Source organism: Euprymna scolopes, chromosome 38, assembly GCF_053919585.1.
Source record: "Euprymna scolopes isolate OS-2025 chromosome 38, ASM5391958v1, whole genome shotgun sequence".
NCBI lineage: Eukaryota > Metazoa > Mollusca > Cephalopoda > Sepiida > Sepiolidae > Euprymna > Euprymna scolopes.
In genome coordinates this window covers 23,555,656-23,583,222 of record NC_136519.1, presented here as the reverse complement: position 1 = coordinate 23,583,222, position 27,567 = coordinate 23,555,656, and the positions used below count along the sequence as shown (strand labels likewise).

The window sequence follows — 27,567 nt, the reverse complement described above, 5'->3', positions numbered from 1 at the left end:
GGATCACTGGCCTCTTATGGGGTGAGTGTCATCAGCACAAGCATCAGCAGTAGTCGTGCAAGCCCTGGTGGTGGATGGGAGCTGCTTGGATACGACCTACTTCTAGGGATGGATTTGATTACACAGTTGGGTGGAATCACTGTGAACTGCACCGGCAAGATAGAGTTCTCCCAACATGAGACACATGTTTGCACCGCAATTACCCTGGACGAGCCTGACTTTCATGCAGAATATGACAGGGAAACCAACGCATGGACGGCATTTTGAAAGTGATCACCCACCAATATCCTTACATAACCGACTATCAGAGTACCCCCCTCCAATGAGACCCAGGGGGCAGTATGAAGAAGAACTGCAGATTTGGATCAACAATGGCTGGCTACTTCCATACCCCGAGGATGATTTCTTGATGGTTGTCTTACATGATAGCAAACAGAAGGTCCGACCTGTCATGGACTACCATGAACTTAATGAACATGTCGACCCATACACAGCAGGGACAGATATTTGTGCGCTCAAATTAAGGGAGTGGTGGCAGCAAGGGTCGGATGTGGCAATTCTGGACCTGTGCAGGGCCTACCTGCAGATACGCATTAAAAAAGAGCTGTGGCTTTTTCAGATTGTGGAAATTAAAGGAACTCGCTATTGTCTGACCAGGCTAGGGTTAGGTCTCAACGTGGCACCAGGCATTATAACGGCAATTATGTATGCGATTCTGCAACAGAATGAAGCTAAGCACCAGGCAACATCGTCTTACTTTGACGATATCACTTGTAAATGAGAGCTTCATGGCTACCCAATCAGTCAAAAAGTACTTCAAGAACTTCGGACTGACATGCAAGGAATTGGAGCGTCTGCAAGACGGACAAAGTACTTGGCCTGCACGTGAGGGGTAGCAAGGAGGGGCTCTACTGGAGGGGGGATGGTGATGTTCCGGAAGTCCCATCCAACATCACTCGTCAGAGCATTTTTTCTGTTTGCTGAAAGCTGATGGGCCACTTCCCTACATGTGCTTGGCTTAGGGTGGCAGTGGCAGCCATAAAACGTTGTGCCACATCCGTATCATTGGGATGGGATGATAAAGTGCATGATGCCACGCTCCTGAGCATGCTAACAGAAACTGTGGCCAGGGTGACTCACGACGACCCTGTGCGAGGTAACTGGTGTGTTAACAGGAACGATTTCACTGTGTGGGTGGATGCTAGTTCACTAGCCCATGGAGTTGCTCTTATGGTTGATGATGGTATTATTAAAGACGCCTGTTGATAATCCAGAGAATGATTCTAGACACATAAACGTGGCCGAACTTGATGCCACATTGAAAGGAGTTACCCCACCACTTTAGTGGCAAGCCAGGGTACTACATATTATCACGGGCTCTGCATGCACTCATCGGTGGATAACCGATACATTGACTGGAAGAGCACGGCTAACCACATGGGCAGCGAGTGAGATGTTGATATGAAGATGGTTCACCACCCTGGTCGATACAATCTGACCGTAGATGTAACATTGATCAGGTCTGCAAGCAACAGAGCAGATGCGCTGACATGATTACCACAACAGTGGCTGCTGGCTGATAACAGAGTAGGTTCTGAGATACTGCAACAGCTGTGTACAGCCGTCACGTGTAATATGGATGCAGATCGTATCAGTGAGATTCATCAGCAATGCGGACACCCATGGGTTAAGCGGGCACTATACTTTGCCAAGATGGTTGACCTAGAAGTAAGAGGAACAGATGTCAAGAGAGCAGTGGAAAGTTGTGAGGCATGTCAATCAATCGACCCTGCTCCGATACAGTGGAAAAAAGGGCAACTGGGAGTGAGCGGCACGTGGCAGAGAGTGAGCATGGATATCACACATTACGGTGGCAATCACTTCCACACCCTCATTGATTGTGGACCTACGCACTTCGTGGTCTGGAGACCACTCGGGCGCCAGGACTCCTCCTCCAGTATTCGCCAGCTGTCATCTGTGTTCTTTGAAAGAGGCGTACCCAAAGAGGTGCTGACGGACAATGACGCAGCCTTCTCCAGCTGTGACTGCAGTGTGCTTATGCGCCATCTAGCAATGGTATTGCTGAGAGGAGCCATCGCAGTATGCAAAGAATCGTGACCAAGACGCAATGCATCATCTCAGAAGCCATATATTAGTATAACATCACACCGAAAGATGGCGTCTCTCCAGGAACAGCGCCTGCAAATGCAATATACCAATACCAAGCCCGAGAAAAGGGAATCTACCCCAACAGAGAAGTTGCCAACGAGAAAGGACAGGGGTCATACGCACCAGGAGATCCTGTCTGGGTGAAGCCATTGGTAAGCCATTGCACTGACAGATATACATAGGACCGAGTGACTAATGTGGTGAGAATGTAATATAAAGCAGGTCGCTTGGATGAGTGGGGGAGAGCTTTGACTGTTCAGACGCTAAACAGATGACGTTACAAGACAGGCGGTTACTCAGTGAATTGGGACGAGTGAAGGAGGTTCTAGACAACACTTTCTCTAATCAATTTTTCTCTAATCTTCCTCTTACAACCAACTGACACCACAAGACAAAATACAATTATTTTTCCAACAAGATGTCGCTACATGCCATACGTCTCACAGATCACTGACACGAGTTCATGACATGTTTACGGAAGAGAGACAATAAGCAAAGGGTTGTGGCTACCATGTTCCCCGGATTTTCATCATGTGATTTTTATCTTTGGGAGACTTTAAAAACAAAAAGTTTATGCAAATAATCCTCACAGTTTCGATCAACTAAAGAAGAATATTACCAAAGCTATCAGGTGAATCCTCAGAAAAGATGTACAGGCAGTATCTGCAAACATTGTTAAACGTGCCCATAAATGCATAGATGTTAACGGGGAGCACTTCCAGCATCTTTTGTAGAGATTCAACGTCTCTATCAACTGCGCCAATTAAGGAATAATATATATATATGGTGTTGCCAAGATAAAAATTTTGACTTCATACAGTTTAAAGTAAATTTTTCCAAAATCGAAAGGGCATTTCTTGCTTAATAATATTGAATCCAACATCCAACAGACACTTATCATCTCAGAAACTACAAGGTGGCCCACTTAAAAGTAGCCCGATCTATCTAATCTTTCTCTTAACGACCAACTGACACCACAAGACAGAATGCAATTATTTTTCCAACAAGATGACACTACATGCCACACGTCTCACAGATCACTGACGTGAGTTCATGGCATGTTTACGAAAGATAGGACAAAAGGCAAAGGGTTATGGCCTCGACGTTCCCCGGACTTGTCATCATGTGATTTTTATCTTTGGGGGACCTGAAAACAAAAAGTTTCTTCAAATAGTCCGCACAATCTAGAGAAACTACAGAAGAACATTACCAATATTATCAGGAGAATCACCAGAGAAGATCTACAGGCAGTATCTGCAAACGTTGTTAAACGTGCCCAGAAATGCATAGATGTCAAGGGGGGGGGGGCGGATCATTACCAGCATCTTTCATAACATTACAGGGAATTTAAACAATAAAAGAATGTTCCTCCCTTCTACTACATTTTCCGGGGTACTTAATTAAGTGGGCCACCCTGTACAAACAATAAATTATACAGATTAATGTCAAAAAAGAATAATGGAATTTCTGCTGGGGTCTTGGTACCGTATTTTACCGTATTACTGTTAGATAATATTTATCTGTTTTTATTTTGACGTTGAATTATTATTCTTGTTACATATGCAGATTAGAGCTAAGATGCCTTTGTTATAATCTATATATTAATACGATAGTGTGTTATTTTCTGTGTAACGCTTACATCTTTTTCTTCTGAGTGACTGTAGTTTAATTGTCATGAACTTCCATTTCTTGTAATAAATAATTTTACCAAGAATTTTTCGCAAGTTTTGGTTTCAGTTTCGATTATTTGTTATAATCTATATATTAATACGATAGTGTGTTATTTTCTGTAAAAAATTTAAACAATAAAAGAATGTTCATCCTCTCTACTACTACAATATCAGCATAATCGATTTGTAATCGAACGTTATTTCCATGAAAAGTGTTCAACTGAGCTTCAATATCTGATTTCCGTCCGCAAAACGTTCACAGAAAGAATTGTCTTCTACAACCACTACAAAAAACGTTCTGTTCTTCCTCCGCGTTCTTAACATATTATTAGTACGCTAGGACTTTAGTACAGACTTTAGTACATGAGGACACGCAAAGATGTACCAGGCTTTATATTATTAAGCAATAACTAGGGCTATGACAACAGCATATTCTTTTCATTGTTTCGACTCTCTAGTGTGTATCCGTTGATATCTTATATGCTTTTATATAGTGATGTGGTTCTCGGTTGATTAACTGTGTCTAACTGTGTCGGATATATACGCGAGAGTCAAAACAATGATTGGAATATTCTCTTGTCATAGGTCTAGTGATAAAACAAGAGAGCAGCACAACGTCTATGAATGACACATGCAAACAGATAACCGCAAAAAAAAAAAAAAAAACAGAACTGCAATGCAAAATTATCTCTTCTTTTTTATTAGTTTTGTCGGGAGATGACGACGGTCAGGTGGTTAACAACACGCACTGACATCCTTTGTGTTTTAAGTTCGAATCCAGTTGGTTCCACAAAAATCACTTTCACTTGGGATGTTGGCAACCTTTGTGGTCCCTCCCGTTAGTAACCGATATCTTTCTAGAAAGAATTGTGACTAGGAAAATATCGGGGAAACGATAACATCTTCAGATTCATACGATGGTGATGATGATGATGATGATGATGATGATAAGTTTTATCAAGGCTTAAAGAGAAAGCTGTGAATGGTCCGAACAATCCAATAACGCGAATTATCAATCCTCATCTAAAAGAAATTCAGAAACATTATATAACATAATCAGTTTTGGTGAAAGACTAGATGGGTTCAAACACCGGATCAACTTGCTGACACTCGCCACCTACGTAAAGGTTGTTCAGGCCACTGAACTCGGATTTCGTTCATATTATTTAGATTCTTTAGGCTATTGAGGTGCAACCTCTGACTTTCTTCAGGTGTATCTTGCCGAACTCGGGAATCTTTCTGCCGAATTTGATAATCGGCACGGAATTTCGAACAGAACGCTATATTTAATCCACTGGGGTAGCATGCTCTTGTTCCATCAGCCATGATTGGCTAGAATTGCTAAGTAATTCGCAATTGTATTTTGAGCGTTGCCTGAGTATTGAACCTTTGATCTCCAGAAGAGCGTAACTGTACAACTGAATTACAATTTTTACCAATATGCTACGGATCTTTGACAATAACACAAAGAGTTCGTTTAACTGCTTCGAAAACTGTATTGCTTTCATTTTAAAAAAAAGTTGATTGCTTCACCGATTACATGTAAGAAATACTTGATCATTGCTGATAACTCGGAGTTATTGTTCATGTTGAAAAAAGTTCTTTTGCATCAAGAATGCCACAAATGTTTCCTCACTTGTTGGTATGGAACCCAATCCAGAACAAGTTTGCATTTGGTATGCCTATATGTACTCTAACTTTTTCGCTTCTAAAAAATAACTTTCATTAGAATTGGCGCAATGTATAAAGGTGTTAAGTACAATCATATCTAAGTGACAGTCTTCGGGAGGTTGAAGGTTCAGTCCACACTGCAGGCGATAACTCTCTTAGAAGTGAATAAAAAACTAATTTGGCTGACGAAAAAAAATAGTATACCACTGTTAATTAAATGTGGTATTGGGGACAAATAATTAAGATCGGTTTTTTAATATTTTATGACGCGAAAACCGATTATAAGATGTAAATCTAGACATAAAATCCAAAATAAAGCAAAAAATACATAACAACATAACACAATAAGGCAAAAATACATAACAACATAAAACAATAAGGCAAAAAATACATAACAACATGAAACAATAAAGCAAAAATACATAACAACATAAAACAATAAAGCAAAGAATACATAACAACATTAAACAATAAAGCAAAGAATACATAAAAACATAAAACAATAAGGCAAAGAATACATAACAACATAAAACAATAAGGCAAAAAATACATAACAACATAAAACAATAATGCAAAAAATACATAAAAACATGACACAATAAGGCAAAAAATACATAACAACATAAAACAATAAGGCAAAAAATACATAACAACATAAAATAATAAAGCAAAAATACATAACAACATAAAACAATAAGGCAAAAAATACATACCAACATAACACAATAAGGCAAAGAATACATAACAACATTAAACAATAAAGCAAAGAATACATAACAAGATAACACAATAAGGCAAAGAATACATAACAACATAAAACAATAAGGCAAAAAATACATAACAACATAAAACAATAAGGCAAAAAATACATAACAACATAAAACAATAAGGCAAAAATACATAACAACATAACACAATAAGGCAAAAAATACATAACAACATAAAACAATAAGGCAAAAAATACATAACAACATAAAAGAATAAGGCAAAGAATATATAACAACATAAAACAATATAGCAAAGAATGTATAACAGTATCCAAATTAAAGAAAGAATATATAACCACCCAAATTAAGACAACTTAAGGCCACTAATATATAAGCATGCCCAAACTAAAGAAAAGAATATGTAACACCCAACTACTTTCCAGCTGACTACAATCTGATTGTCTTCAAGTCCAGCGGAAACAAGTTCTTATTGAACCGTCCCCCTAAGTAATCCAAGTTATAAAATTCCTACTTATGTTTACTACGCTAAAATAACAATGATTAATGTATACCCATTAGCCCTTATCTTCGAGTGGCCTCTGGGTCTTGATAAGTGGTGACCCCATGTAAAAAAAACTTATAAGAATATATAACAATATCCAAATAAAGGCAAAGAATATGTACTAGATCCAAGTTAAGGCGAAACAATAAATAACCACACCCAAATTAAGGCAAGAAACCACACAAGTAATATAGAGCAACAGTCAAATTATGGTTAATATTATATTACATCAGAATCAAAACAACATACAAATTTAGATAAATAATGTATAACAGAACTGAAATAAAGGCAAAACATATATAAAAACACTGGAATTAAGACTAAGTATATATATTAAAACTCAAATTGGGGCAAAACATATTTAACTGCATTTAAATTCAAATTAGCGCAAGGAATATATAACAGCACTTAAGGCAAAGAATATGTAACAACATGCAAAATAAGGCAAAGAAGATATAACAACATCTAAATTAAGGCAAAAATATATAAACACTCAAATTAAGGCAAAAATTACATAACACCGAAATTAAGACAAATAATATATAATAACATCCAAATTTAGGCATAGAATATATAAGAACGCTGGAATTAAGGCAAGCAATACGTAATTGTCTTCAAATAAGCAAAGAATATAGGATAAAATCCAAATTAAAGCCAAAAAATACATTTAGCAAGATTCAAATTAAGGCAAAGAATACATAACACCACCTCACAAAGGTAAAGAATATGTAACGATTAAATAAGCTTCGACAGTGTTTTTCATGTGAAGAGTTTTAAAAGAAAAGATTTTCTAAATTAATTCCACCGATCGAAATAGTGATATAGAAATGATATAAAATGTGATAGTCGCTGAGTTCCAACTAAGATTAACTTCAAGATTATATAATATAATAAATATAATATAATAATCCATTTTTGGTGAATAAATAACCCCATATGATTAAAATTGACGGATAATCCTGCATGACCCAATGAAATCTGTAATACTTTGTTACGTCCTACATCATAGAATTTGTCAATCAATGTCTTGTTTCTTGTTGAATATAAAAATATCTGACAAAAAGATATAGTTGATCGATCGTCGCGTTGTACCTGTAATCAGTTGTGTTAACGTCATAGCATTCAATTGGGAAGGTTATCATCTATTAGCCAGAACCCTGCGTCGTGGTCATGGTCATACAGGTTCGGATCCTTGTCACAGCAATATGTGGCTAGACCCATACATTGTAACTGTATTTATCAAGGTTCGGATCCTGGTCACCGCACCATATGTGATGCAGCGGTCATCACACTGCACAGTGCACATATAGCTGGTTGTGACGACCGCTGTACGAGAACCATGTTTCTTTAATTTTCTTGTAGTAATTAAAAAAATGACGTTTTGAAAATTATCATTCAAATCCGTAATCAGTTTTGACACGACAAATATTCAATTCAGCGGCACAAACTTGAAACAAACGTCAATGTTCATTCTCATATAGCAACAAATTATCACATTTATGCACGGTGATTACATTTCTGATGCCCTCAACTCAATAATATACATACTATTTTAAAATATGCTCATTAAATAAAGTGAACTTCACATATTGTAAAAGAACGTTTCATACGTTTATCAGAAAATGCTTAAATCATCCCATATAAGACTGAGATCCACCACGCTATTATCCTAAACATCGACAAAGTTTTACTAAAATTATGACATTTAAATCAATTCGTATTCGCGAAGTTGCAGTGTGCATACATGCCTCCGTTTGTGTGTGTGTGTGTGGGGGGGGGTGTTTGTGCGTGTGTCATTTCCATATATTTATATACTCTGATCGCGTATCTAAATATCCACGCACACGCGCCCCTCGTAAATAAGTTAGTACTATCGGCCCATGAAACATCTAGGTACAGTTACGCCTATAAGAAATACATTTTAGAAAGAAAAGAATTTTTTCGGCAAAATAAAGTACGTTTGTTATATTTTCTTTCTTTTTCATTTTTGTTAAAGTTTTTTGTAGTCTTTTTATTTTTCTATTTCAGTGTACGCGATAGTAAAGACGTAATAAATCGAAAAAAGGTAGAAGAAAATCGGATATGGTGAAGATAAGTCCATTCAATTAGTGCGTTTAACGTTGACAAAATATATTTCAAATTCATACGTGACAAATTAACGAACAAATGCTTTTTAAAGAGCCACTTGACTGCATCTAAAGATTACTTGAGTTAATAGAGCATTCTCTAGTTACTTGCTTCCTCACGAGGCCAACATTGGACAGACAATAATTTTTTACGTAAGGGATATCTACGAGGTGCCTTCAATAAGTTTCCAGGTTTTTTGGGGGTTTTTTTTGTAGAAACATTTAAAATTATCGTAGACTCTTCAAAATTTAATATATTATTGCTATACATCTTATAAGATGACTGACCAATTTTTATGATTTCAGGTTCAAATGAACAGTTGCAGCAGGAATTGGAATACACTCTACTAAAGCCTGATTGTCACAGGTGGTGAATTTCATAAACGCAATCTGGACGTGATGACACTTTACAAGAATGATATGCAATAAAATTCTGTTTTAAACGTTTTTAAACAATGCCACAGAAAGGTCTGGAATGCGTTAGACTGCTTTTTGACTATCTTGCATGAATATAGCATCAGTTTTTGAGTTGTATAAGAGATTCAATGAAGGTATGCGAATGATGATGACAGGTGTTGGGGGAGTAAGGAAGTCAGAACACCAGAGTTGATTAGCCAAATAAAGAATTTCGTGGATAAGTGCATAGTTAGATGCCAGTATGAGAATTGTACATCAGATGCGGAAGATTTGCACGAAGTTTGTCTCAAGCGTACTCCATGCTTGTCACAAAGGTTGTTGGAACGGTACAAGTGCATTGCAGCCGGGCGAGATTACTTCGCAGGGGTCTAAAGTTTAATGTGTGTACTATCAATAAAAGTGCCCATACGAAAACAGTCTGGAAACTTATTGAAGTAACCTCATAACTCGTCTAAAAAAGACATTCTGGGTGGCATCAAAATAATAATTCCCCCAATAAAAAAGGCTTCTCCTCCTGTAACTGAGGACATACAGATGCTACACTCTGTCCTCAACCATATATCCTTGTTTATCATAATGGGGTATGGTCCATTTCGGCTCCAGGAAGCACATCCTCCTAGGCATTATCTTCTCCTTTAGGACGGGAGTTTGGTTTATTGCCGGTCAAGTAAGACGCTCCTTCTCGGAATTGTCATCGAGTCCGCTCTTAGCTATTTTTGCGGCCCACCAGAGTGAAAATTCGGAGAAGGAGACTGGTTTTCTCCTTCACATTAAAGTGTCTTCATATTTAACCTATCTACAGTTGGAAACAAGTAAATATGTAATGACTGAACCGAGATGCGATTCTGACGAACGCTAAAAAGCAAATAGCTCAAATACTCTTTTTCGTTCCCTCGCTCGTTTCAATGCACTTTTTCCATCACTTTCAAAGGTAAGTAAGTTTTCATAGGAACGTTTTCACTCAAAATATTTTCAACTAATGAAAATAATTTAAACTGGAAAAGTAACAACTATGTCAAATTAACAAAATCTATGAGAATAATTACCAGCTCGGCCAAATCAGAAATTCCACAGAATTTTTAAGCTAGCCACACTAAAGACGCAATAACGTATGCTTAACACCCTCTTACTTTTGGCCGGCGGAGGAGATAACACTTCAATGACTCACATACAAGTCTTCTTCGTCTCGTGCGCCCATTCTTAACGAGACAAACAAAAAGGAATTTCTTCTCATATCTATACACGCACTAACAATAACAAGATAAACCAACGCACATACACAATGCCACGCTGCCGAATGCTCCCATACGTATATTACTTACATACGCATATTATTCTCATTAAAAACATTTTGACTTGTAAATATAATTGTATAGTTGCATTCATTATGTTTTTAAAAATTGTATAGTTGCATTCATAATGTTAAAATAAATTTATTTGGTTACTTTATTATGTTGAAATAAAATTATATAGTTGCATTATAATGTTGAAATAAATTGTATAGTTGCATTCATTATGTTGAAATAAAATTTTGTAGTTACTTTATTAGGTTGAAATAAAATTATGTAGTTACTTTATTATTGTGAAATAAAATTATATAGTTACTTTACTATGTTGAAACAAATTATATAGTTATATCAATGTGCCGAAAAAATTTAGCTAGTTACTTTATTATGTTCAAATAAAATTATAGTCACATTCATTATGATGAAATAAAATTATATATATATAGGAATCACCACTTATTAAGGCCCGGGGACCACTCGAGGATAAGGATTAATTGATATACATTAGTCAATGGGATTATAGCGTAGTAAACATAAGTAGTGGAAATTTTGTAAATTGAATTACTTAGGGGGACGTTTCATCAAAATCTTGTTTACGTTGGACTTGAAGATAATCAGATTGTATTCAGCTGGAAAGCAGGCAAACGGAAGAAAGTTCCACATGCGTGAAGTTCTAAGAAAGAAACTTTGTTCATGGAATCTACGTTTAAGTTTAGGTACAGATAAAGAGTGTGGGAAATTATTGATAGTGGTTTGGGCTAGACGAGTGTTTTTCGTGAAAGTTTGGCGAGGAGAGACCATAGATTGAAGCTCAGTTGAGCACTTGCCATGAAAATAACGATAAAGCAGAGACAGGCTCGCAACGTCTCTTCCGTGGGAAAGAGGTTGCAGGGAAGAGAAAAGGACATCCCCCACTAAATTACGATGTCTATTTTGAACTTTGTCAAAGCAGGATAAGCTTCTTCTAGCATAAATAAAATATAATTGAAATAAAATTATATAGTTACTTTATTATGCTGAAATAAAATTATATAGTTATTTTATTATGCTGAAATAATAACATATAGTTGATTTATTATGCTGAAAGAATAACATATAGTTACTTTATGTTGAAATGAAATTTTAATATAAAGTTACTTATAATGAGACGTGTAAAAAATATATCTCAAAATTAATATATATTTTGAAACATTAAAAAAGCAGCAGTATAAAAAAAAACAACTTTTTTTTCTGGCAGCGGGGGGTGGGGTCATAATATCTGGGAGAAATGTCTCCTGAGAAATTATATCTACTATATTTTTAGGTATTTATATAGCTTCGTGAAACACGTGGACATAATTACTCGGACTCATCTTCAGTTTTATATTCACAATGCTTTGGCCGATGTAACTTCTGACTTTCATTCAAACCTGTTCACTTGAAATGCCAGGCCTCTGTTTATGATAAAAAAAAGAGTAGTTTGAGTGTTGGTCCGAGTCACACGGAGTTGTCAGTACGAGAGCCGTGAAAAAAGAAAAAGAATTGTCGTGTAACTCAAGATCGTTGTATTAATATGAAATAACATTTATTTACGTATATATGAAAAATTAGCTCTAAGCGTTCCACGTATTCGCTCCACGTATTTTCAGGTAATGAATGTTTATTGTGCATGGTTAGCTATAGAGAACTTCGTGATAACAGCATGAAGTTTAAAATTACTGATTTTTATAAACAGAGTGTCACACGTGGCTTTTTCTTTTTTTTTTTTTTTTTTCTTAAACTTTTTCTTCTAGGGGATGGGACATCCAACCAGATGTCTGACATTTACCCCTATTATAGTGAGTTCAACCAAGAGATCTTTTCATGATTCTAGCCGTCCCTTTCAGTGCAGTCTTTTTTATTTCACTTGCACTTGGTTCACCGGGTATGCTTGCTATGTACTTTTTAAAGTTCTTTTTCATAAACCCAGTTGCTCCTATGATGACTGGTATAATTGAAAAGTCTTTTTTAACATAATGTGATATTTTATGAGAGAGAAAACAGTCATTAAACGATGTAAGCGAAATGTGCGTGCGTCTGTGTGTGTGGAAAGTGTGTGTGTGTGTGTGTGTGTGTGTGTGTGTGTGTGTGTGTGTGTGTGTGCGCGCGCGCATGTGTGTGGAAAGTGTGTGTGTGTGTGTGTGTGTGTGTGTGTGTGTGTGTGTGTGTGTGTGTGTTCATCACAAGAGAATAGTAGATATTCTCGTTCAATGTGGTGAACTCGGGAATCTTTATGTCGGATTCGTGCATGGATTTTCGAAAAGAACCCTATACTTAATCCATAATGTGCATCCTTGTTGCTTCAATCGGCACTTGTGCATTTCAGATTTTGGAGAGAATTATTTTGTTTCCATTTTTTAAAACATCTGCTCGGAACAAGGGGAGATAATTCAAGTTTAATTTTTCTTTAAAAAAAATTCGTTTACAAAAAGAAAGTCACACACATTTCGATAATGACTGTCCCATAACTGTAGCGGAATTGAACAACAACCTTATGGAATTTGATTACGTGTTGAAAACAATGAAGAAAGTGATTTACTTAAACGGATACGCCTCTCGCAATCCTGTCTGCTGACAGAATGAGGGAAGGAAATAGAAAGAAAAGATCTTCGTTTGTACACGGTTCAGTAATATACATATAACATTAATTTGCATAGGAAGTAAGAAACTGCTATGAAAAGGGCGAATTGGAAGCACGAGGTGTTTTGTTTTTTTTATTTTTCAAGTTTTTGGACAGCTTCGAGAGAGAACGGACGGTGGAAATTACAGTTGAATTTAGTCGTGGGAAGCAGGTGTTCGAACAAATACTCTTTTTTATTTATTTTCCCTTTTTATTTTTTTATTCAAGCTATTTCGGCCTTATTAAAATTATGAGGTTCAGACAATTTGACATTCGGCTAATCCCCGAATTCAGTGACCCGGCAACGAACACTCCAATAATCGAATGGTTGGAGGATCTAGAGTTGACTTGTGAGCTGTGTGAAATAACCATAACTTTTAATAATTATTTTGATTTATTCGTATTGCAAGGATCCATGGCGCAATGGTTAAAGTACTTGGAAAAATTTATGTGTAAAAGTGACCTTCTTTTGAAGATTGAAGGTTCAAGTGTTGGTGACGGAAAATACAATGGCTAACGGAACTGAGCATGCTACCCCCGTGAATAAAATAAAGAGTTCCATATAATACACTTATGACGATGATGATGATGAGAGGGAGACATTTGTACAGTTCTGTGGATTCTTATATTAGCGAGGGTGATAGAGTGATAGATGCACAGTTCTTATAATTCTTATAACACATATTAGAGAGGAGGAGAGATACATATCTTGTGAGGGGTTACGCAATGTTCATATTAAGTTGATTAACACATTACCTTCATTTTGTGGAATGATGACACGAAGACAACCAGTTACAAATATCGATGGTGATTCTTTATTTTATTGGACCGGTCGAATGATGATGACGTAAGGAATTCACATAGAGGTTAAACTTCTCCCCCTTCGCCTCTTAGGGGACTCTCCTCTGCCCGACTCTACTAACTGCTCGAACTCAACTACCCGACTGCTCTAATCTAACTAATTCTAGCTCCTATAATGAGAATTCCCTTTTTGCTATGACGTCAGCTGTGTGGTTCCAAAACGTGACCAGCTCACGTGGCTAAGCACACGGTTGTCCAAAACACACTTCTGCAAACAAAAAATTCTCAACTAACCTATTTTTAACCTAATCTATTTTTTACAGTATATTTTTAATTTGTATTGTTCATTCTTTTTAGCTGACATTTTTAATTCAGTTTTCATAAAAGTTACAGTATAAACAATATCTAACTATTTTATAATAGAATTTAACAATAGCTAAATTCTAACATTCCATTACTTACAAGGTTCGAGTCTCGGCTTATCCTAATCTCATTTTCACTTATCTAATGTTCTTCTTAGTTACATGGAAAGGGGACATTCTCTCCTGTAACATTCCGAGTTTGACAGAAAGATTCCCGAGTTCGACAGAAAGATTCTCTAATTCGACTAGAGACAACGAAGAAGTTTGGAGATTACATTGACCGAAACGGTGTGAAAATGACACTCAAGATGAGAATAGTAGTCTGAAGAATCCAAATAATAAAAATAACCAATTCTCATCTCAAAAATTCAGAAACGTGACATTTTGATTTATTCCATTTTTTAAGTTATTTAATTTTCTTTCAGAGACAACATCTATTTATTTCAAAATGTTCATGTTTTAAAGTTCGTTTGAAAAAAAGTCAATGATTTTCATATAACGACTTTTTTTTTTATTCATTTGGGAAAAAAAATTAATGACTGTTTTAATTTATTAGCTCCTTACATCAAAGGGCGCCATGCCTTGTCAGAAGCGATTTTCATCAGAAAATTTTAACCTTTATCCTCGAGTGGCCTTTGAGCCTTCATAAGTGGTGACTCCCTAGTAAAGAAAAAAAAAACTCGTTTGATTTTAGACGCACCGAGGAAGAAATGAAATTTCTTTGTAGAAGACGACTTTGGAAGAAGTCTAGTTCCCTCTGCGAGTGTCTCATTAAATGAAACCAGAGATTGGGATTTGGTAAGCACATTCCATCGATAGAACAGCGACAGAAAAGCAGCATCTCTTCTGTGAGTAAAGGATCTGTGAAGAAGAGAAGAAAACACTCGCCACTAGATTTCGAAGTCAATTATTAACTTTGTAAAATAGAAAAGAGTGCTCTGGGCGGAACCTTCTTAGATGTGGTAATAACATTCCACCTTTTTTTTTTTACTTGTGAGTCATCACTTATCAAGGATTGAAAGCCACTCGAGGATAAATCTTAATGAATGTAAGGTGGTGGTATAGTAATCACATATGGTATAAATTGAGTAGAATTTAATTATTTATGGGGACAGCTTAATAGGAACTTGTTTACATTAGATTTAAAGCTTACCATGTTGTATTCAACTGGAAAGCATGCCAGCGGAACAGTGTTCCAAAGACGGTCAATTCTAGGAAAGAAGCTTCATGGAATCTGCGTTTACATTTGGGCAAAGATAGAGAGTGACAAAACCATATATACTGGTTGTAGCTGATCAAGTTTTTTGTGAAAGTTTGGTAGGGGGGATAGATTGGAGTTCAGACGAGCACTTACTATGAAAATAGCGATAGAGCCTAGACAGGCTCGCGATGCCTGAGTCTTGTATAGGTAGAAGATTGCACCAAGGGTCAGGTATATCATATTATGTATATTAAGGTTAACGCGAGAAGGAAACAAGAAATAGAAACTAAAAAAAAGGCCACTGTACAATAACGGGTTAATGAGCTCGAATGATTGTCAGAACATAGTTCCACTAATTATAAGGACGGTTCAAACAGGAATTTGTTGCCATTGTACTTGAAGACAACCGAGTAGTAATCTGCAGGGAACCAGTCCCATAGCAATGTGTTCTACATAAGCTTTGTTCGTGAAAATTCCGTTTGACGCTAGGCACGCATGGGAAGAAAGGAAAGTTGTTTTTCCTCGTTTGGTAAAATACGAGTTCTTACAGTGAATATATTACAAGAAGGAACCAGGGACTATGTCTCAGTTGAGCACCTTCTATAAAATTAAAAATAAATGGTAGCGTCTCTTCTATGGGAAAGGGGTTGTAAATAACAGAAGAGACCATCACACACTAGATTTTGAAGTCGGTTTCAAACAATGTCAAGGCAACGACTAGTATTCTTGTAATATATTCTGACATTGTTATTAAACGGCGACTTACGTGCCGAGTCAGCATTTTAACCCGTGGCGTGGGCATGACGTCACAAAATGGAATGCATATATAGGCATAAAGATCGGAATGGAAGGGGGAGAACAAAGAGAAGAAAAAGAAAAAGACATGTGGCGAGTGGGAAGTTACGCTGGATAAGCACGTGGGTCTCTTCGTCTTACCCCTTAAAAAGCGAGCCGGTCATCCTGGGAGCTGTGTCTGGAGCCGTGTATTGAGAGTCAGCTGTGTCTGTTGCTGAGTATTGAGAGCCGTATCCGGTATTAAGAGCTAGCTGTGTGTGGTGCTGTATATTGAGAGCCGTGGCTTGTGTCGTATATTGAAAGTCAGCTGTGTCTGGTGCTGGGTATTGAGAGACAGCTGTGTCTGATGCCGTGTATTGAGAGCCAGTCGAATCTGGTGCCGTTTATTGATAGCTCGCTGTATCTTGTGCTGTATATTGAGAGCCAACCGTGTCTGGTGCTGTGTATTGAGGGCCGGCTGTGTTTGGTGTCGTGTATTGAGAGCCAGCCGATGTGATGGTCAGTTAGAACAACAACGTAACACTTTGAGTATACTTTCCCAGATTAAGTAGCATTACTCAAGCTAAAGATATATCTGACTCATATAGGTAGACGATTACATCAGAATTCAAATAAAATAAGATACGCTTTGAACCTTTAACAAGCGCAAGAGATGAGAGCATCCCCAATATTTTTCAAAAATATATTGTAACATGTATGCTACAAATAGATGTTATATATCATTCCCACTAAATGTCAGCTTTCTATATCCAGTGTTTTGAATTCCTGAAGCTTATGACGTAGCTACGCAAAGGCGAAAACAACTGTAAGCAGATGAAAAGTGTCAGGAAATGAAGTATTACGTACATTACTAACAAATTTGTCGCTTAAACGCAGGACGTTTTCGAATTTGTCTAAGGCATTAACTCATGAAATAAGTAAAATGGTCAACCATAGTCTAAGGCGACACGAAGACCCCCTTTTCATTAGCTATTACATAGCGGGGGCGAATTTTTTTCAGAATTATCAAACCTTTTTATAAAACTCGTCCCGGACAAGACATGAAGCCAATTGATGTAAGGAGCTAACAAGAGCGGAAGAAACAGAAAATGTCTATTGATCTTAGTCTTGAAAAGACCAAAGTTATAGGTAGGAGAAAAACAGTCAGCAGGAAGAGAGTTCCACAGGTATGCAGTGCTTGAGAAGAGGGCACTGGCATAGGAAACTGTATTACAATGAGATATCAAAATAGCGAATTGATGGAGACCACTAGACCAACGAGTCAAAAAAGCTGGAACAAAGGAAGCAGTGAATAGATCAAGCAATTCTGAAGAACACGTCATAACAGTACTTGTAGAAAAGACTTGGGCTAATAACACCACGTTTGTTAGAGATGGGATGTAGAGAAGAAAGCGTGAAGCCAATGAAATTACAGATACGTTTATGCATTTTAGCAAAAACCCTAAAAAAAAATTTTTTTTTTTTAATTTTTATGGAGATCGCTCCAGACAAAATAGGAGGCCATTTGATGTAAGGAGCAAAGACGAGCTAAAGATTATTATCGTAAAGACAGGTGATTCCTAATCGCTTTGATATTGAAAATTTCTTGATGAGCCGTTCCATATAAGTTATCAAATTTACCAAATTTTCATTACTAATGATTACTATATTGTCCAATTTCTACTGTACACTCTTTAACCCTTATCCTTGAGTGGCCTCTTGGTCTTGATGATGTGGTGATGCCTATGTAAAAAAAAAGCTACATGATAGAGAAAACTAATCAGCATCGAAGAGAGTTCCACAAACTTGCAATTCTTGAAAAGAAGTTACTTGAATAGGAAATCGTGTTGCAATCAGCTATCAAAACGGGGAATTGATGAAAACTGCTAGACAAACGAACTGGAACAACGGCTTCGTTCAGTCTTGATAGACTATGGATGCCTACTAAAGGTTGCCTGCGTGTGATTTTTTTTATGGTTGCAAGAGTTGCACAATCTTCAACCACACCACTCCTGAATCGACACTGTTTTAATCCCAGTTGCAAGTTCATAAGTTCAGGACGATTGAAAACAATGCCGGAATAAGTAGATTTAGATTTTTTAAATGAAAATTCAACACTCAACACAGTGTTATGTTTCTTCCTTTTTTTCTTAATAATTTTTTATATCTATATATATAAAAGCGAAAATGTATGTATGTATGTATGTATGTGTGTTCGCTTTTTCTGTATGTCAACAAAAGGCTTTTTTCAGAGAAGCGGTCGTTCGCTTCACAACTTTTTAAAACTTTTTATATCACATATAAATCGTAATATCTCACAGTTAACAACGAAGCTCGCCTGTCTATCTAATTTACTCGATTTCGGGAAGATAAATATTCAATATTTGTCGCTCGCCGCATGGGGGTTAGTCTTTTTCCTATAACATCTTGGGGGGACGTTCAGCAGTAAATGAATACTATCCCGCAGTCAAACTTGACCTCATTAACTCATTAAAACGGGCACCTGCTAAATCTAAGTAATTAAATAAATTCAAATGTCTTTCCGTTAGCATATCGCGGTGGCGCACTTTTTTTTTCATACTTTAACTTACAACTTTGCCTCAACGGTTCGGGTTCGATCCTCATACTTACTTGTTTACCCCCCCCCCCACACACACACACACCTCCAAACACCCGGGCAACGCCGGATATCCCTCGCTAGTAAATTATAAAGGAACAGTTGCACTTTTTTATTTAAAAAAAACAAACTTTAAAAAAACTTAGTAACCTCTCAACATGACTTTTTTTAAATTATAAAATAAAATAGACAATTTGAAACCGTAAATAGACAGCCATTTGTTTTTGGTCTTAATTTTTGGAGAGGAAATGGTTTTAATGATTTTTAACTGATAAAGACCGACTATAAAGGGAGATAATTCGTTTCTCATTGCGATGATGGGTTTTTTTGTTTTTTTTTGTTTTTGTGATACAGGACGTACGGACAAGTAAAGTAATATTTAGATTATAGGAAAGATTGAGATCAGCAACATCACATCTGTGAGAGTCACCTTTGACCCTAACGTTGTAATGCTGAGTGTTTAGCAAGGGGCATCAAGTATAATTTTTAACCCAATCGAGAAGTGAATCCCGGTTTTCTGGCCCATTAACGAACATTCTTACCATTTTGCCAAACCGGCTAAGCGTATCAAAACACAATAAAAAATAATATTACAAAGAAATTCTACCCGTATTTTAGGCGCATCTAAATCTTACAGAGATAGAAGATTGCATTTGGAATCAGTTACATTCTGGGATGGTAGATTGGTAAAGCTATTTTAATTGAAGGTGACAGACAATAAGACAGACAGAGCACCTCTTTATAAATGGTGTTCTTTTTCAAATCTGAATGTGACAGACAAATAAAAATTATATTTCAAACTTAAGAGTGACAGACCGACGGAAATGCTATTTATAACCTAAGCATGACAAACTGTAAAATTATATTTCAAATTTACGGTTGACAGACCAACGATAATGATATTTCAAACTTTAAAATATTATTTTGATATGTACAACTAAAGTGAGCCAAACCAATCGATGGAAAGGACCTCTAATAGAATACTTCTTTACAATCTTTTTCATTTTTTTTACAGAAAGAAATATTGTTAGTCTTTCTCTACTCTACCGTTAATTTTCATAGTAAGTGCTCGACTGAGCTCCAATCTCTGCTTCTGCTATAAGGCATTCACAGCAAAAACTCGTCTTGCTACAACCGCTCCAAAGAACTATTCTTTCTTTCTATGTGTACCTAAATCCGTCAAAGAACTTCCAAGAACAAAGTTGATTTCCTAGAGATACCTCTCTGCGGAAAATAATCCCATATGGGCTGCTTCCTAGCTGACTACTACACTGTCGTTTTCAAGTCTAATAGTAACAAATTCTTGCAGAGCCGTTCTCTTAAATAACAATATACTGCCCAGTCCATCTACTGTTTTCCATCTCATGGTGCTGTTCAGCTGACAATTTCGTTAGTACTTATCCTCGAGTGGTCTTTGAGTCTCGATAGGGGTGATCCATTCGTATAGGACCGAACCTCTTTTAAAAGTGTCTGGACGCATGTAAAAAAGAAAACAGAATGTATATATTTATATCTAATCAAGCAGGTGCCCGGTTTCGTTGTTGGTAACAGAGTAGGGTTGGCGGTGGATGTCGAGGTATTGGTGGGTATCGAGGTGTCAGGGGTGCGTCTATACGCGTGCAGATGCCAACCTTGTAGAGGGGATCCAAAGTTTACAAGACATTCCCAGCCTACCATTTTTGTTATATATATATATATATATATATATATATATATATATATATATATATATATAAAATTTCAGCGTCTTTCCGCATTCTCTCTCTGTCTCTCTTTGTCTCTCTGTCTCTCTCTCTCTGTCTCTCTCTCTCTCTCTCTCCCTTTCTCTCTCTCTCTCTTTCTCTTCCTGCGTTTTCGCCCACACCATCTCTTCATTTCCTGGTTGCTTTGCAGACATCATCCACCATCAATTTTTTTTAATACAATTTTTTTTTTTTACCGATTCCAAAAAAAGTCGCCTCCACCTCCACTTTCATTTCTCCTGCTTCTCCTCATCATCAAAAAGGAAAGTGTGCGTGTGTCGAACCAACCGCGACTCCCAGCTACCACCCTCCTCATCCGTCTCTCCATTTTCCGCCCTCCCGTGTTTGGCTTATCTTTTTCCCGTTTCTCTCTTCTTTATGCGTGCCCCCCTCTTTTAAATTTAACCCTACTCCCTCCCATACCTAGCTCTTCTTCGCCTCCACAATCTTCTTTAACAACACGGACTTTCTTTTGAATTTGCTTCCGTATTCATATCTTACGTTTCTAAGACTCTCTCTGATATTGATATATATATATATATATATATATATATATATATATATATATATACTTTCTCCTCTCTTTTTCCCCGTTTCTCTCCATTCCTCTCAATCTCCCCTTTTCTCTTTCTCTTTCTCTCTCTCTCCTTTTCTCTCTCTGTATATATATTTCCTCTTCTTTTACCATTGTCCTTCTCCTCTCTCTCTCTCTCTCTCTCAACTTTTCTTTCTCTTTCTTACTTTCTTTCTCATCATTCCTCTCTCTTTTCCTTTTTACCCTCTTTTTCTCCATCCTTGTCTTTCTTTGTTATTCCATTTCTTTTGCCATTTGTGTAATTCTTTCAACATCCGTTTTTTTCATTTCTTTTCTTTCTTTTCTTTTTCTTTTTTATTCTCTTTCATATTTTTTTCTTTCTGTTTTTTTTCTGTCTCTCTCTCGCATTTTTCTCTCTCTCTCTCTCTCTCTCTCTTTCACTCCTCTCTCTTTCGCACTTTATCCTTTTCTTTTTTTCTCATACTATTTAATTTTTTATTTATTCATTCTTTCGTTCGTATCTTCTTCCACGTTCTACTTTCTCCGAGATCCATTTCCACATTTCTAATATCTTTCTTTCTTTATTTCGTTTAATTTTTTTTCATTTTCTTTCTATTCATTTATTTTTCTTTCGTTCCTATTCCTCTTTTTCACTTTTATTTTTCTTCCTTTCTTTTTCTTTTTTTAATCTTCCAATTCACAAAAATAAAATCTTTACCTTCTTTATTCTTTGCCCTTTCTTTTACTTTTCTTTTTCTTCTTATTTGTTTTTTACTTAAAAATAAAAAAAAAATCATTTCCCTTTAATCCACGCTTTCTTCACAATTTACCTTCTTTTTCACCTTCTTTCTTTCTTTCTTTCTTTCTTTTCTTTCTGTCTTTCTTTCTTTAATCCTTCAAATTAAAAACTAAAATCTTTGTATTCCCGCCACTCTTTCCTTCATTTCCTGTATCTTTCCCATAAGCTTAACAACTTAACCATCTACTTTTCCCCCCAGCCTTACCCAACCTTCTATTATCTTATTCCCCTACCCACACGCCCCTCCCTAATCTCCACCCATCATTTACATCCATCCATCTTTGGAATAAGAATATCCATAGACGGTGCGCGACTAAACTCTGTGCCGACCCACTCAATGCCGTCGGCCAATCAAATTTTTTCGAGAAACTTCGAATGTAAACTTTGTTTTGACTCTCAAAACGAAATGCTTACTCGTAAGTTGCTTCTTGTGTCGGACGGTCAATCGCAGACATTCGGATAAGGCTGAGTTCTTTCTGACTCTCCACAGAAAAACGCAAACGCACAAACAGCATCGCGAATTCCTTGCTTTTTTCCCCCTCTAGTTTCACGTCTTCAAGCCATTCATCATGTCGTCAATTGGTAAAGATGAATTAGAAGGTAAGAAAACTTTTAATTGATTTTTAATTAATTTTTTGCTTGAATTTTAATGGGGTGTTTGGGTATTTTGTACTATAGGCAACAAAACCGGAGAAGTGGCCAAAAAGCAAATATAGATCATCATTTGAATCCAAAGATTTTTTTTTTTTTACTGGCATTTCTAGAAAAACATCACGTATTTACTAGAGGGGCCACGTGAAGGTTGCCAACATCCCAAGCGAAAGTGATTTGAACCAAGAACAGTATTGTTACTCACTGAACCACAGACACTTCCCACATGACAGATAAATGTTATCAAAATCAAGTCTGCTTTAGCTGGATAAGTTTTTAATGTTTTAACTTTTTTTAAAAGGTTTATTTACAATAAATGTCACGGTAACATTTATTGAGTGGATTTCTACCAGTATTTTGTTTAATTTTCTATTTTTGGGCGATCATCGAGACTCAAAGGATGTGGGCGTCTCATGTCCGACAATTGTCCTTGTTCTAACGTAACACTCGACATTACTTGTTTTACAAACTAAACAGACTAAGCAAAGTCCTTAAAACACTAAAAACTTATTCAAGTAGGTAGAAGAGTAACTTGCCTTTAGTCAAATTTATTTGTTATATATTTGTTTGTTTTTTTATAACACTGTGTTTTGTCGTCTGTAATGCAAAATACCCGAATGTTATATTTTTGAACTAAATCGTTAAATGTTATTAAGACATTTATTATAGTGTAAAATTATATTTTTTGAGTGCACATGATCGTCGCGCGAATTTATATATTCGTATAAAATAAATTTATAAAAAATACAAATAAGAAAGAAAACGTCTCAAACTAGAAAATTTTAAGAGATAAAAAAAGAAGAAAAACGTATAAATCGGCATAGGCAGCAGAAAAGAAAACGGCTCATTATGGAAATAGATTAAAAGCGGTGGTTGTTGGACGTGCTATTTACTTTTTCAATTCCTAAAAACTTGAAATGGACTTGTACCGAACTTTGATGTGAATATATATATATATATATATATATATATATATATATATATATATATATATATATATATATATAGTCTGTTTATTATACAAATATTATTGGTTACATATTTGCATACATGTTTCAGTGAAATCTCAATTCAAGGAGACCACCTCATCTGACCAAAAAGGAGACGTTAATGACGCGAGAATCAAGGTTACATTCGGTTTTTATAAAATATATTCGGGGGTGGTTTACGCTCTGGGAGAAATGTGGTGAATATATATATATATATATATATATATATATATATATATATATATATATATATATATATATATATATATAAACCTACAGACACTAGTGTTTCATGCTTATACAATCATCAGTGTGGGAAGTGATAATTACAGCTGGTCAGGAGATTCGAATCCCCTCTACAAAGCTACCCTCAGCTTAGCAGGCTAGCATTATATTCTCCAGGCCACCGCATGGGAGGAAATTAAGTGCCTATTAATGCCATTTTCGACGAGCTTTCATAATTGGCAGTATTTAACATGTTTCGTTGAAGTCGACCTCTTTTTCTTAATTCCCTACAGAATTTAATTTTCTTCTTAATAGAATATTTTTTAAGTGTTAACAATTTTTACACACACACACACACACACACACACACACACACACACACACACACACACACACACGCACACGCACACACACACACATATGTATAGTCATTCACACACAGTACTGTTTCATCAGTGCGGCTAGACAAGCAACTAGCTCAAACCAGGATCAAAACCCGCCCGCCCAAACAACAGTCAGAGCTTCTTACCGTTGCGCTATTTGGCTGCTGCTATGCGGGCAGTGAATTAACAATGTTTTAACATCGTCCAAATACCTAAGCTCAATTTGTTTACACAAAGAAGTATCGCTTAATATGTATAATGATATATATATATATATATATATAGCTACGGGATCTGTTGAGCTTTCCTGTATCTTCAGCTCAACATTTATATTTTGAATCAAATCAAATGGATTAAAGAAAATGGCCGAAAACAATATCAGAGGGAACTTATTTTGTTTATTCACGTTTACCCCTGACAAGGCATATCGCCACTTGGACTTAAGGGGTTACTATTTGGGACCATGCCTTGGAGAAAAGATTAACAAGATATTTGTTTACGTTACATTTAAACTTCTGCATATCAGCACAGCCAGCCAGCCACTCCCTACCGTTGCTTAAACCAAACATGGATTCCATGAACAAAGCTCCTTCCCTAGAACTGCCCGCCTGTAGGACTCTGTTTCGTTGGTCTGCTCTCCAGCTGACTACAATATCATCATCTTCAAGTCCAACGTAAACAAGTTCTTGTTCAGCCGTTCTCGTAAATGGTCTGATGATACTAAATTGCTTCTACGAACGATTATTACGTAACTGTCCCAATGACTACAATACACACAGTAACTCTTATCCTCGAGTGGCCTCCGGGCCTTGATATGTGGTTATACCTTTGGAAAAAAATCTGTTAAGAAATCTTTTTTTTTTTACAGAACTAAAAATATGACTCTTTACTTATTATGTTTCTCATGAATGATATAGAAGCAAAGAGACCTGTTATTTTTTTGTATTGTTTGAATTCTTCAGACTACTTGAGTGCTATTTTCGGTCAATGTAACCGCCGACCTTCTTCAGGTGTATCTTGTCGAACTCGGAAATCTTTTTTTTTTTAACTCGGGAATCTGCACTGAATTTCGGACGAAACCCATTTATTTAATCCATCGGAGTAGCATTGCTCTTGTTCCGTCAGCCATGATCGGGTAGAAATCTTAAGTTATTTTTGAGTGTCGCCCGCGATGAAGATTGAACCTTCAACCTCTAAAAGAGCGCAACTTACCGGTGAATGTACCAAGTACTTTATCCATTACGCTACAGGTCCTTGGGACTTGTATCCAGTTATGGCTGACAGAACGAGAACTTGGCATTTCCGTGGCTTAAAGAAAGGGTTTCGTTCGAAATTCTGTGCAGTTTTCCGAGTTCGATAGAATGATTCCCGAGTTTAATAAGATACACCTAAAAATGGTCGGACGTTGTGAAAATATAATAATAATAATAATAATAATAATAATAATAATAATAATAATAATAATAATAATAATAACAACAATAATAATAATAACAATAATAATAACAACAACAACAACAATAATAATAATAATAATAATAATAATAATAACAACAACAACAACAATAATAATAATAATAATAATAATAACAACAACAACAACAATAATAACAATAATAATAATAATAATAACAACAATAATAATAATGATAATAATAATAATAATAACAACAACAACAACAATAATAATAATAATAATAATAACAACAACAACAACAATAATAATAATAATAATAATATAATAATAATAATAATAATAATAACAATAACAATAATAATAACAATAACAATAATAATAACAACAATAATAATAATACCAATAATAATAACAACAACAACAACAATAATAATAATAATAACAACAATAATAATAATAACAATAATAATAATAACAACAACAACAATAATAATAATAATAATAATAACAACAACAACAATAATAATAATAATAATAATAATAATAATAATAATAATAATAATAATCAATGCTCATCTAAAAAGTTCATAACTTTTTTTGTTTTTGTTTTTCTCATTTATTTACGGGTTTAAGGGATACACGAACACACTACCGGATGTAATCTACATGTGGAAATAGAAATGTATATCTGAAGTTGAAACTGAACTATTACTTCTATTACACGTGCTAATGTACTGTCGTTCAATGCTCAATTCAGGAAGGTAGTATACTATTTGTTCTGTTGTCATGAACCTATCCTCCAAGGTATTACCACTTCCGTATTGTATGGGGGGGTGTAGTATACGTTCCGTTGTCATGAGAGAATACTCAGTCACTGCTGAGTGCTGCTCACTGCATCCTCTTTTTTGTGTAGTATATGTTCTTTCGTCATGAAATCACCATCCCAGGCATTATCCCCCCCCCATTTTTGTGTCATATATGTTCTTTCGCCATAAAACTATCCTTCCAGGAATTACCTCCTAATGAATGGCAGGAAGATTTTGTTTTTCCAACGAACGATAATCGTTTGATTTCAAAATGTATGATGCGTTCATGGAACGGAAATTCTGCACAGTTTTAATTCTAACGGCTGTGATTCATTGGAGGGGGAGGAGGAATTCTTTCCATCAGTACACGTGATATGTGAAGATTACACTCAAGATGAGAATAGTAGTCCAAACAATTCAAATAATATATATTATCAATCCTCATCTCAAATTTTCAAAAACAAGTTTGTTTCTGTTTTGTTTTGTTTTCAAAATATTAATCTATATAAATAAAACAGTAGATGTATGTATGTGTGTATGTCTGTGTGAAAAATATCTAAACGATACACTGGTCACATAGTACTGAAATTAACAAGACATAGTAATTATACACCAAGGATTGCTTATAACGAGTAAAATCTTTGTTTGGATGGATGAATGAATTTGCGCCTGCGCAAAATTATCAGAAATATGTCATCAAGTTGAAATGAACATTTTGCATTTCAACTTGCCGACACATTTCTGAACGCGTTATTCATCCATCCAAACAAAGATTTTACTCGTTATACATAATACTTGGTATACGATTACTATTTCCTGTTAATTTCAATGTTATGTGATCAGTAGTTTAAGAGTTTATCGGGTAAATATTTTCACACATAGATGTACACACTTACATACATTTACTATTTTATTTATATAGATAAATAGACGACACAGCTAAGGGAGAGGAGGGGAATTTCGCTCTTGGCGATTATTAAAGTTTCTTTTCAGAATAACAGCATCATTGGCGCTCCACC

General features: G+C 35.8%; 1 protein-coding gene across 1 annotated transcript in view; it reads left to right on the top strand.

The window, feature by feature from the left end:
- The first annotated feature begins 21,784 nt into the window (after positions 1 to 21,784).
- The window catches only part of LOC145263093 (myosin catalytic light chain LC-1, mantle muscle-like), an 88,860-nt gene continuing 83,077 nt past the window's right edge, over positions 21,785 to 27,567 (top strand). The window contains exon 1 of the mRNA XM_080119994.1: positions 21,785 to 22,677. Coding sequence (XP_079976120.1) covers positions 22,647 to 22,677 — 31 coding nt within the window. The 5' untranslated portion in view covers positions 21,785 to 22,646. The remainder of the gene's footprint in view (positions 22,678 to 27,567) is intronic.